The 14310-nt window shown below is 34.8% G+C and overlaps 1 protein-coding gene across 1 annotated transcript; it reads left to right on the forward strand.

Moving 5' to 3' along the window:
• Positions 1-729: 729 nt before the first annotated feature.
• On the forward strand, positions 730-10760 carry LOC6585806 (lipoma-preferred partner homolog). The gene is made up of 9 exons (XM_002011396.4): positions 730-1377; positions 1438-1864; positions 2075-2250; positions 2307-2360; positions 3511-3814; positions 3889-4179; positions 8167-8224; positions 8323-8443; positions 10310-10760. Exons 1-9 carry the CDS (start codon positions 1114-1116, stop codon positions 10439-10441), a joined length of 1827 nt encoding a protein of 608 aa, XP_002011432.2. The 5' UTR covers positions 730-1113; the 3' UTR covers positions 10442-10760.
• Positions 10761-14310: the final 3550 nt, after the last annotated feature.

The raw sequence follows: 14310 nt of genomic DNA on the forward strand, positions 1-14310 counted from the left end.
TAGCTGGTGAGCGGTCACTTAACAAGATTAAGTTATTGATTGATTAAGTTATAGATTGAAATCCATTCCTCATTTCATAAATTGAAAACTTAGAAATAAAAAAGAAACGAAAACAAAATTAAATAGTAAATAAAAAATATATGTTTCACTCCATCAGTCTTAACTGTTAATAACCGTTAGCTTTTTTAAAATACCCGTATTTTAAGATCTGCAATTAAATTGTTATTAATATCATTATTTAAAATTAATCTCAGTATGGGAAACTTTACCATCCAATATTCTAAGAGGTCTCACTTGAGACCCAATCTTTTTTGTTGATAATACTAGCATGTCAACATTTGTGGATTTTTGCGAGCTTCGTTTTTGGGTAACACGAAGTCCAGCTTTGTTCAACATCCTCTCACTCTCAGTAGAGGTTGCTGACACGCATACATATTATTTAGTACTTTTAGCTCACAACACGTTTTCTGCTTAACCACTGACCACTGTTTGGTCCGTGGCTTAACTCAGTTGACTATTGTTAGAGATGTTTAGAAATAGTTCTATTAAACCAGTAAATTTAGTGGAGGTAACATTTTTACAAAACATCGAACATCGAACAAATAACATCGATATTTCTCATTTTATTTGAAACATCGATGTAACATCGATACATCGATGCGCCCAGAACCAGTGGTGAGGATACTCTCTGAATATTTGACAATATTAAAAAGATTACATTTATTTCATTAAAATATGCTTTTTAGACTCTGAAATAGAATATAATTCTATAAAATAACTTAAAGTAACTCGCAAGAAATTTTGGTATGATTGCCAACACTAACCAGCGAACACACTGCTTGAGCCTCAAAAGACCCAGCCGAGCAAATACGAAGTTGGCTGGTCTCTTCAGCGCATTTTTCGTCGTTGAAAAAATTTGTTCTAAATGTCTAGTCTATGTGTTCTCTGATTAGTGTTGCCAACTAAGACTATCTTGATAACTCACAAAGAGGAGCTTCAACTACTGTCGTAAAACTCGTGTAACGATTATTCTCTTAATGTTCTCCCATCTCTAACTTTGTTGTGTATTTATACTATTTTTGTTTAATGCTGTCAAATATGAATTGACAGTGTATGATGAGAAATTGTTCTGCTATTGTGCATTTAGTCAAACAAGGAAACAGTACTATGAATTCTCTAGAGGAGCAGCTAAAGCAATTAACGATATTGAATAGAAGGTGCGATGATGCACATATGAAAACCGGAAAAGTCGCAGCTTTAGTTAACAATTTACAACAGAAAGCTGATGCTGCTCAAAATACCTCCGTTTTCAGTAAGTCGAGGACGGCACCAACCATACCACCGAAGCCATTCAAAAAGACAGTTGATATGCCTCAGGTGAAAAATAATTATAAAGTTCATAGTGCAAAAAGGAAATATCACTACACCATTTTACAGGTGCCCCTTAGCAAACTAGTTACGGATGCCCGAGAACCACTTTTTTCACAGCCACTACTTAGTGGATCGAACCTTCTAATCAAGCAGCCCATTTATGCTAGTAAAAGTGTTGATAAAATTGGCAATAGCCGAACAACACTGGACAACCCAGCTATATTGGAACAGCAATTAGAAGCTTTAGCGTACCATAAACAGCAAATGGAGAAAAAGGGACTATTGGGTGCGCAGAGTCTACAAATTGCTGAACATGCCGAAATCATTCCGAAACTATCCTCCACATCTCTAAGTGGCCACTTTTCCAGGCAGAGTGCATCTATTTATAGCAATCTACAACACTCTTCGGAGTGTCTAGCTAACGAGTCGAAATCTGTATTCATGCAACCAAATGATTCTTCTTCCAATGTCCAAAATACATTTACACGAAATGGTAAGTTGTATTACGATATGCCAGCCAGAAAGCCCAGTGCAACCAAGGGAGATGCTCCTCGGCTCCATATGGGGCCACCGCTTGTAACAGATATCGGTTGATGTGTTAAGGATAATTAAAAAATCGAGTACCTACCTTTTACATATCTATTTATTGCTGATAATATAACTCCGAATCGAATGCTTTCTATTTGGACAACCCCATCTTTAGATAAGGAATTAGAAGAAGACTTACCGCCGCCTCCTAGTCCAGTTAGCTCATCTTATAGTGAGCTGCGAAGAGCTAGTGACGTCTTTGACAAAGCGGGCGACTCACATGGGAAAAATCCAAATGAACCAATGGCAACATCCAGGGTAAACCTTGCCAATCCATATGCTACTCAAAACGTAAATATTCTCATATCACAGCTTATTAACAAATAAAGTAAATAATTCCATTTCAGAATTATCAAAATAAGACTTGTGGCGACTATTTTGCCTATGGTGCATTATCCCAGGTTGGAATGTATTATATAAAAATAAAATATATAAAGGGTATATGAATACATACATGCAAGTTGACGCGGCAATCACCATTCCATACAGAATATATACATGTTATATATAAATACAATTTATTTATATATGATCATTTAAATAAGCTTCATATACAGATAATTCGTATCCCCTGAAATCGAAAATCGCGATAAATCAAAGAAAATGCGATCCTTTGAAAGAAATCGAAAAAAAAAAACAAGTAAGAAGACTCTAGTCGAGACTGCTCGACTAGGAGATACCCTGAACCCTCCAATCTGATATTCTATTCACTGTGCACTTCTTTTCGGCACACATACATACACACGCACGTATTAGACCGCGCTCTGCTAACTGTGCAATAAGCAGCCTCTGTGCTTGGGCTGCTCTGCAGTGTGAGCAACATTATAAGAATTTATTTGTTGAATAATTTAATTTCTAGACGTACAATCTTAATGAAACTTTTAGAACATAATTATAATGCTCAAATGTATGTACAAGTCTCTAGTATTTGAAATACGCTTTTTACAAAGGTGTGGGTGAGGGGGTAGAAATAGGAGTGGGGGGTAAATTCTAACAAAAATTCTAACGAAATCGTATAAAATATATATAAGTCTACATTCAAAATTTGGAAGCTCTAGCTCTAAAGGTGTAGGAGAACCCATTGAAAATGGGAAATCAGGGTATAAGGGTTTTGTTAAAAGTATGTAACAGGCAGAAGGAAGCGTGGCAGACCCCATAAATTATATATATTCTTGATCAGGACGACGAGCTGAGTCGATTTAGACGCCGTCCGTCCGTATGCTTGAAAGCGTCGATCTCAGAAGCTATAAGGGCTAGAGACTTGAAAATTTGTTTTCCTAGGTTCGTGTATACCACGCGCATATCTTCAAAAATCGATAACTTTTCCCGTTATTTTGTTATCGATTAAAACATGATCGAAAATCAGTAATAATGTTATATATGTTAAACCATTAAAGCTAGAATCCCCAAATTTGTAAGAGACATTCCAAATATTAGGGACTTCTTTGACAAATTCATTTCTATGTTATAATCTGTAATACGTACGGGCGAATTTTGGATACCTGATATTTGAAAGCACTAATGGGAAATGACTTTCTTATGCTCTGGCAGAGTTCTTCAACATATGATTCGATATATGAACCCATAAACCCACGTCCAGCTGTCGATATATCGTCGCGTACTGCGAATTGTAATGCATATACTACATATGTAAATCAGCGCATTATGTCAACCAGCAATTGGAATAAACTGGGGTTAGAACAAAGTGGAAGTGGAACAAATACTCCCATATACTGCAACGACGAAGCTAAAGTAGAGGCTAACATTGGATTTTCAAAAATAAGTGAAAATGATGAGCACTTGAGTCAATATCACTTGTCAACAATTGATTCGACTAACGAAGTGGAGAGCTACGGTCGGTATATGTCTAAAAATCTTTGATAATCAGTCATGTATCTTCCTAATTCTTTTCATTTGTTACCCATATAGGTCGTTGCTTCAAGTGTAATGAACGCGTGCTCGGCGAAAGTAGTGGATGCACTGCCATGGATCAAATATATCACATTTCATGTTTCACATGCACTGAATGTCAACTTAACCTACAGGGCAAACCATTTTATGCACTAGAAGGACAACCATTTTGCGAATACGACTATTTGCAAACACTTGAGAAGTGTTCAGTTTGCTTAAAGCCAATTTTGGAGAGAATTTTAAGAGCCACGGGCAAACCCTATCATCCACAATGTTTTACTTGCGTTGTCTGTGGAAATAGTTTGGATGGTAAGTATGGGGGAGACAAAAATACTAGGTGAAATAGTGATAGATAGGAAAACTAGGTGATACTACCACAGACAGAGGTAAATCTTTTCGGGACTATACTAACTAGGGCTGTCGAATATTTTTAAAATATTGTATTGATGAAATATCAATATGATATTTGATATGCAACTTTCAAAATATCGATAAATCAATATTTTTAATCCGTCCCAAAAAACAAGTATGAACGTTGCAGTCGTTCGTTACCGACTACGGAATACTCATTCCCACACCATCAGCAATTGAGTAGCTAAGATTAGCTCTAATACTGTAGAAAATGCAGTTTTCCCCGATATGCCACGCCCCTATTCGGCGTAAACACCTCATTTTTGGCCAGTGCTTAGAACGAGCTAACGGTACCCTAACTGCAAAAATTGAATGCTTACGCTTAAAAATGTGAAAATTACAGGGTATTTTTCGATATGCGACGCCCCTAAAGAGGTGTAAAAATTATTTTTGGGTCATCGATAGTAACTCAACTATCTACATTTGAAGCTTCTAGCTATTATACTTTAGGAGATATAAACTTTTGTGGTTTGCCACGCCCCCTGTGTGCAGACATGTATCTGTCGAAGTCTTTTGGTCTTGGGTGGTTCGCCGTTCAAACGGACAGACGGACGGACAGCAAGACAGGCATTGCACAAAACCAATATACTAATTCACTTTCATGAATGAATATAGCAAGAATAATTAGAATAATTATGTTGTATTTAAATAAAAATACCGCTGAACTCCAGTATTCGATATTCAAAAGTATCATAGTGCTTGTTTTTCTCATGCGACGCCATCTTTAATGTGCTGGCACTTGTTATACTCATTCACGGAAGTGAGTTATTATACTCTTTAACGGAAGTGAATTAGTATATTGGTTTTGTGAAATGTCCGACTGTCCGTATGAACGCAGTTTATTTCGGCGCTTCTGAATCTATAGACTTGTAATTTGGAACACATACTCGTGTATATCCCGATTTATTGTATATTCCCGATCTGCCCACTAGGGGCTTGGGAAATCTGAAAATGCATTTTCCGATATACCACAATTCATATATATTGAAGAGTTAGAAAGGTGAAATTTGGAATGTAGATCCGCATCGAACACCCAAGATTTCTAGCTATGGCGGATATATCTACGCCCATTGGGTGCGTGGCAAATCGGATAAAACTGTATCTTCAATACTTTTACCTAGCTGCGCTAAAATTCAGCTAATGTTATGATTCTATAAAGTCTTAAGACTAATGTTGATTCTATGATTATGATTCTAAAATTATATGTGTACGCCCATTAGGGATGTGGCAAATCGGACCTGAAGATATAGGGATATTTTTAATTAATTGATGCCAGAGATCTCAAATTTGGTATATATACTCGATCTGATCACTCAAGACCAAGAAGATTTGTCGAATATATGTTTGCCCACAGGGGGCGTGGCAAACCGCAAAAGTTCATATCTCCTAAAGTATAATAGCTAGAAGCTATAAATTTAGATAGTTAAGTTACCAGTAACCTCCTCTATCGATGACAAAAAAAATAAGTTTTACGCCTCTTTAGGGGCGTGGCATATTGAAAAATACCTGAATTTTCACATTTTTTGAGCGTAAGCATTCAAACTTTGCAGTTAGGGTACCGTGATCTCGTTCTATAAGTAATAAGTAATAAGTATTCCGCAGTCGGTAACGCCCGACTGCAACGTTCTTACTTGTTTTCATTACTTTAAGCCACAAATTACATTTGGCTGTTTCATTATAAAAGTCAGAATAATACATTTTCACCATACTAAATTTGTGTACATTCACAATTGGTTTACTTATCACAGGAGTCCCCAAACCAAATATATCAAAATATCATATAAAGAATTCTATATTTGGCCCAAAAAAAGGCGATATAATCATATTTTTTGTTGAAAAATATATCGATATGTTGATATTTTGATATATTCTCAACAGCCCTAATACTAAGGCTGTTGTCAGAGTGGCCTCGATAAGCGATGCGATAATTTAGAGCGACAATAAGCGAGAAAGCTCTACATGCAGATTTACATGTAATCGCTTAAAGCATGTCAGAGTGCAAGCGAAGCGAGAAGAGAGCCAAAGCGAGAAGTAAAGCGAGTTGCGAAAAAGCATTCCTGAATCGTTTTCTCGCATTATCGCATGATAAAGCTTTTCTGATACGTTGTTTAGTCGGTGAAATATATTCTTTTTGGCAATTCAAGCAATATTTCTCTCTTTCACTCTGACATGCCCTCGCTTGCAGATCGCTGCGATACTTATCGCTTTTAGCATCGCATCGCTTATCGCGGCCACTCTGACATCAAGCTAACACACTCGAAAAAATTAAAAATGAAGACATTAGCTCTAAAGATGTAAGAGAAATAGTTTTAGAGCAGATGACTTAAAAAAGATGCATAAGTTAAAAAAATTTTAAAACAAACTCAATATGTGCTTGCCTGTAAAGAAAATTTTTATACCCTGAACCCATTTTCAATGGGAAATCAGGGTATAATGGTTTTGTTGAAATGTATGTAACAGGCAGAAGGAGGCGTGGCAGACCTCACAAAGTATATTCTTGATCAGAGCGACGAGCTGAGTTGATTTGGCCCTGTCCGTCTGTCCGTATGTTTGAACGCGTCGATTTCCGAAGATATAAGAGCTAGAGACTTCAATTTTTTTTAAATGTCCGTAATTACAGCGCGCATATCAAGTTTATCATTAAAAATCGATAACTCATCCCGATCTTTTTTATCGATAAAAACCCTTATCGAAAACCAGTTATAAAATTATATCTCCTACACCTTTATTGCTAGAGTCTTCAAACTTGTTTTGTATGCTAATATGCAATTTATGCAATTTCGGTTTTTTTTTAAATTTACCCCCCACCCCCATATCCACCCCCTCACCCCATGTTTGTAAAAAGCGTATTTCAAATACTAGAGACTTTTGCTTTGGCAAGTACATGCATATCCATGTTGTTATCATAATCTGAAAGTTTAATGAAAAAAGTTCATCCACAAAAAAAGTTATTAAACAATTAGGTTTTCATAGTAAGCCAACACTGCAGCCCATGCGTGTTTATGCGTGGGTGCTTGTGTGCGTATGTGTTTATGTATGTGTGTGTATGCGTGTGTTTATGTATGTGTGTGTGTGTATGCGTGTGTGTATGTATGCCTGTGTGTGCGTACGTGCGTGTGTGTGTGTGTGTGTGTGTGTGTGTGTGTGTGTGTGTGTGTGCGTGTTTCTTGTGTAAGCTGAAAGACTCGAAAAATTATTGAAATATCTATTGCTCCAAGGGTTCAGGGGATCTCGTAGTCGAGCAGTCTCGACTAGAGCTTTCTTACTTGTTAATGTATGCTTATATGCAATTTATGCATATTCGGTTTTTGTTAAAATTTACCCCCCACCTCTATATCCACCCCCTCACCCTCATGTTTGTAAAAAGCGTATTTCAAATACTAGAGACTTGTGCTTTGGCAAATACATGCATATTCATGTTATAATCAAAAAGTTTCATGAAGATCTTATGTCCACAAAAAAACGTTATTAAACAATCAAGTTCTTATAGTAAGCGCATACTGCATTCCATGCGTGTTTATGCGTGGGTGCTTGTGTGTGTATGTGTTTGTGTATGTGTCTGTGTATGTTTGTTAGTATGTGTGTGTGCGTGTGTGTGTGTGTATGAGTGTGTGTGTGTATGAGTGTGTGTGTGTGCGTGTGTGTGAAATAGCTATTGCTCGAAGGGTTCAGGGGATCTCGTAATCGAGCACACTCGACTAGAGCTTTTTTACTTGTTAATCCTTAGTTCTGGTAGCTTCTCACATCAACGGCCTGTCACATACATTTTACGAAAACCGTTCAATTTTCAGGCTATCCAAATAATATCTCTTATTTGATTTCATGAATGAACGTTGTAATTTTGAAGCATTTAATGATTAAATGTATTTTGTTTTCTATTCGCAGCTATTCCATTCACAGTAGATGCCACGAACCAAAATTATTGCATTGCAGATTTCCATAAGTAGGTTGGCTCATACTAAAAAAACATATGATATAATATACTAAACATAAATACATATAATATAGTAAAAAAAAAAAAAAAAAAAAAAATCATTTCAGGAAATTTGCTCCTCGTTGCTGTGTTTGTCAGGAGCCAATCATGCCGGAGCCCGGACAAGAAGAAACTGTAAGGGTCGTTGCCCTTGATCGAAGTTTTCATCTAGAATGCTATAAATGCGAGGTGAGTATTTCAGAAAATGTATATATACATATACAAATATAGTAAGCGATAACTTTCCCATTAAACACTGTTTTATGAGAAACGAATGTATAGGGTCGTTCACCAATTAATTTCATATCATGACAGCTGATCTTATTGAATTTTTTCGCAGCCAACTTGGCGGTTAACCGCCTTACCGTTATACATTTTAATATTTGATATAGTAAAACTTATTTGTAAACACTTTTGTTGGATTGTGCGAAATAGTTTTCATTTGGTGCCCTATCGAAGATGAAAGATCAAAAGCAACATTTTCAGCATATTTACTAATTTAGTATTGAAAGGGCAAAAATGCAGTTCAAGCATGGCGAAAATTATGCGATGTGTACGGAGAAGATGTATTGACCGAACGCCAATGCCAAAATTGATTTGTGAAATTTCTTTCCGGCAATTTCAATCTTGAGTATGCACCACGTCCTAGATGTGGACAAAATAAAGTCGTTGGTCGATGCAAATCGTCGAATAAAAACTCGAGAGATTGCAGGAAGATTAAATCTGTAAAATGCCAACGTTCACAACCACATGAAACGTCTAGGATTAATTTCCAAGCTTGGCATATGGGTTCCTCATGATCTTACAGACCGAAATTTGCATCGTCGCATTAACAACTGCGATTCGCTTATTAGACGTCAAAGAAATGATCCATTTTCAAAGCGCATTGTTACCGGCGACGAAAAGTGGGTTGTTTACAATAATGTAAAGCGCAAGAGATTCTAAAAAGGATGAACCAGCTCAGACCACTTCAAATCCCTATATTCACTAAAAAAAAGGTTATGTTGTCCGTTTGGTGGGATTTCAAAGAATTGTTCAATAGAAAAGGTGTAGTGTTTCACAAGGATAATGCGAGACCCCATACAAGTTTGATAACTCGCTAAAAGCACCTTCGTACTATTACTTATTCCGGTCTCTGCAGAATTTTTGGGATGGTAGAACTTCACTTCAAATCAGGACGTCAAATACCACTTGAACCAGTTTTTTGCCAGAAATTGTAAAATCTCTTGCCGAAAGATGGCGAAAGGTATTAGATAAAAATAGAGAAAACATTTCCATAAAATGTTTTATAAAATAAAAACAATTAAAAAAGCTCTAGTCGAGACTGCTCGACTTCGAGATCTCTGAACCCTTCGAGAAATAGCTATTTCAATCACTTTAAAAATTTTAAATTTTAACAAAAACCGAAATTGTATAAAATGCATATAAATATACATTCAAAATTTGGAGACTGTAACTCTAAAGATGTGGGAGTTATAATTTTATAACTGATCTTCGATAAGGTTTTTATCGATAAAAAAAGATCGGGATGAGTTATCGATTTTTAATGATAAACTCGATATCCGCGCTGTAAATACGGACATTTTAGTCTCTAGCTCTTATATCTTCTGAAATCGTCGCGTTCAAACATACGGACAGACGGACGGACAGACAGACAGACGGACAGGGCTGTATCGACTCAGCTCGTCGCCCTGATCAAGAATATATAAAAGAATTGTGGGGTCTGTCACACCTCCTTCTGCCCGTTACATACATTTCAACAAAACCATTATACCCTGATTTCCCATTGAAAATGGGTTCAGGGTATAAAAATAATTTGTTTATAAAAAATTGCAAATAAAAGTTTATCATTTTTTTTAATTTGCCGTAAAAAATGTACATATGTGTGTGTTTCTCCTCTCTTCTTGGTGGTTCTCTTGTGCCTCAATTTTTTAAATGCAAAATTCCTATTTGCGGTCCCTGCTATTATTAATTAAAGATAATAAAGATAGGGTTTCTCTTTATCAAATTTTGTAAATCTATAATTATTTATTTATTTAATATATTTTCTTGCAGGACTGTTCCCTCTTATTGTCATCCGAAGCCGATGGTCGCGGCTGCTATCCCTTAGATGATCATGTGCTGTGCAAAAGCTGTAACGCTCGAAGGGTTCAAGTTTTAACAAATCGTATGACCTCAGAGCTCTAATCAGATATCGAATAACACTCCGAAATATTGTGTTATGAAATACATCAGCAAATGTATTCATACTTTATTCATACTTGAACTTAAAGCTAATATCAAACTCTAATCTCTATTTATACTATTCGATAGCTTCATTCCATAATTTATAAAAGTAAAGCACATATGCAATTAATAATGTTGCAGTCACTCGTTCAAGGCCCAAAAAGAGTAATGTATATAGTCTGTGTGCAGAAGATGATCTACGGGCTTATATATACATATCTGCCATATTTTGGCCGATTTGACGAAAGACTCTGAATTACATTTTCTCTGGCACCTTACATAATATAGTATTTCCAAGTCGCCGCGACCCTCGAACTCCAACAGAGCAATACGCAAAGCCAATGTACTTTAACCGTTATGTGAACCAGTATGAAAACGAGCATTAGTGAAAGGCATGATAAAAGTTCATTAGAATGAGATAATCCATATTATCGGTTTTTTATAGGTAAATACATACATAGCTCCCATTCGACCTTAAAAATATTAAATGTTTGTAATTTACAAATATTTAAGTATAATATACAACTTTTGACACAACAAATAATTAATGATTTCCGCGACGCTCGTGGTCTTGGGTATATGATTATTGGTCGCCTTATAAGAGACTTCAACATTATTTCACTTGTCAAATTACATATGAGAATACAGATTTTCCTAGGTATGACTAGGATAGAATTAACACGTTGTTCCGTTGAAGATTATTATATATGTGTCTTATATAAACATATTCCAATTTTTATAAACTCAAGCAACAAATAATATACACTATAATTGCATAATAAAAATGTGTTGTTTTCTTTTTTGGGTTTCGATTGTTACTTTGACAGAAACTGCTCTAGAAGGTAGTGCCCGACCTAGCTTATAGCAGATAAACATTGATTTTAGCTCTAGCTGCTCTCCGGGAAATAAATTATTGATCTGGGAGCCTTTTTCAATGAAGTGCTCATATTTTCATATGTATCTAGGCTCTCTCTGCTATTTGAAATAGGTTTTCTTTTCAATTTTGGGAATTGAGGTATGACATACCGACGAAGAGACGGACAGTTAGACGAGCTTAGCTCGACTCAACTTGTCGTTCTGATCAAGAACATTTGTATACAATTAGTAGCTTTGTCACGCCTGTTGCTTTTTATTTTCATATATGCCATATTTCCTAAATACTCATTTGAAGTTCGTTCGCGCTATAGAATCATGCATGTATGCATGCATTTTATAAATACCTACTCAACTGGAAGACAGTACTTCCGATAAAACTCCATATCGTATATGCATACATCGAATTAATGTTAAATAATAAAGTTTTTTCATAAAAGAATTACCATCGATAATAAGTTATTATTATGTGTGTGTCAGTTTATCTGTGTGTGTGTGTATCATGTATGTACATACACATGTTTTTAAAAAGCTCATCACTTTGCCCAAAGGAAGAAAAAGCTTATTTGCCGGTCATGCGTCCAAATGCTGTGGAGACTTTCTCTCTAAGCTTTTTTGCTGAAATTCAAATAGCCTAAGTCCGAGAGAGCGCAAATGCAAAAACAAGAAGGAGAATAACACTGAGAATGAGAATAAGTGGCGGCCTGCGATACAGAAATGTGAAGCACATATAAATATGCATTCCTCTATAGCAGCTACTCCTGAATCTGCTGCTTTCCATCAGAGGCCATCAGTATTGAATTCGCTTTGCTATCCAACGGACGTTAAAGACAACAATACGTAGTATATATATATACATACTTATATATATTATATATATATATATATATTATATATATATATATATATATATATATATAGGTATAGACATACATATATGCACATGCATACCTACACAGTCGCGTGTCGCCTATCGCCTGTCGCCTAGTTCCGTTGGGCATGTACAAAGCTATATGTATGTACATGTGTTGTTTAATGGAATACATTTAATATATACACATTGTATATACGTATGTGTGCTTGTGTGTGTATTACATGTTCATATTCACTCTGAAAAATACACTCCTTCCACGTATGCCATACTTAATTATATACATGTGTACATACCTATGTATGTATCCACATACCCTATGTGTACGCATGTACATACATATGTGCATATAATTGGAACATTTAATTATATACATATGTATGTGTGTTTGTGTTTATATATTGTTATTATTCATCTATATCGATGTCGTTGTACATTCATAGGAACAAAAATAATTTGTTTTATCATTATTAGTAAAGGCCACAAATTCGAGCAGCATACATACATAAATTCGCATATGTATGTGCACGTTTGTGAATTGAATTAAAATTCATCTGTGAATAAATGTGCATTTGAAACAATAATTTTCAAACTATAAATCTTTATTCAGAATCATACATATGTATGTACACGAATGTATGTAGATGTACGCAATTATTCAGATATGCAAGGAGACGTAATTTGCGATGTATGCATATACATATGTACTCATATATACATATACATATACATATACACACAAATATTAATTGAGTGATGTGACAAAATACTATTGAGCATCAGCAAATAATTTGATATCCTTATATCTATGTACATACATGTATAACTGTAACATGTATCTGTATATGTATATGTACATGCATACATATACAATAAGTGGAGGTTTTCGCCTCGCCCATTTTTAAAGGACATTTCAGTTTGTATACGTAGCTGAGTTGTGCACATCGATTTGCGTTTCACAGCAGTAAACAAATTACAATTGCGGAATAACCATACATGTATGTATGTATATTGATGTATAACTATACCAACTATATCAGCAAATATATAATGTCTATTAAAATAGACTTACTTTTTGCACGCCTACATACATATGTACATATATTAATATAATATAATATATATTAATATATGTACATATGTAAGTATTTCCATATGAGTGCACATGTACAGGTATGAAAAGTGTTGTTCCAACACTTACACAATTATGCAGACTGCAAATGTGAATAAAATAAAAGAATAAAATTAGGATATATTATATACACTCCCTGCATTACAAGCAATTGGAAAAACGGTCAAAGATACATGCGCAGCTTTAATGGAATATGGAAACAAAAGCAACATGTTCATATATATATATATATATATATATATATATATATATATATATATATATACATATATATATACATATATATTTGAGTACGTGTGTGTGCTCATGTAACAAACCTGTATTAAAATACAATTTAGTTGTATACATACAAATATGTATGGTCGTGTGTACATATGCATATGTAAATAATCATGTATTATTATAAGAAAATATATGTAATAGTTAATCAAGCACACCTAATATAGTCAAGTGTATATAAATACATTTGTAGGTACACATGTATGTACGAAAGTAGAAGAAGAAAAGTATACATATGGATATCTATATATGAACATGTAAGCAACAAGTTAGATTAGTATATTATATATAGATTAGTATATATGTACATATATATCTGCACAGTATCTATACAATAGCTGCTGGTTAATATACAGTTTTATACTCTTTTGATTGGTTTGTATTGGGTCGAGTGACCTTCCACTCACTCTGTCGCCTGGAATACGTTGGATAACTCCTTAATTCACATACACATATATAGGTGTATATGTGTATGGATATATTCATATGTATATCAATAAAATTAAAGTGTGAATCACATCATTTAAATAAAACAATGAAATACATTCATACTTCAGTCTTTTGTACATATGTACATATATTAACTTATGCAGACAAATTTATTGTACAAATGTTCACAGTCAATCCTACACACATACATACATATGTACATATAGATGTCCACCTTTTTTCTCA

The sequence above is a fragment of the Drosophila mojavensis genome, unplaced genomic scaffold, assembly GCF_018153725.1.
Source record: "Drosophila mojavensis isolate 15081-1352.22 unplaced genomic scaffold, ASM1815372v1 contig_151, whole genome shotgun sequence".
In the NCBI taxonomy this organism is placed as follows: Eukaryota; Metazoa; Arthropoda; class Insecta; order Diptera; family Drosophilidae; genus Drosophila; species Drosophila mojavensis.

Bases quoted from the DNA above. Each gene is read 5' to 3' on its own strand.
- LOC6585806 (XM_002011396.4), top strand. From the start codon at position 1,114: ATGATGAGAAATTGTTCTGCTATTGTGCATTTAGTCAAACAAGGAAAC. The intron at 1,865-2,074 runs GTAAGTTGTATT...CCCCATCTTTAG, and splicing joins AAATACATTTACACGAAATG to ATAAGGAATTAGAAGAAGAC. The intron at 3,815-3,888 runs GTCGGTATATGT...TTACCCATATAG, and splicing joins TAACGAAGTGGAGAGCTACG to GTCGTTGCTTCAAGTGTAAT.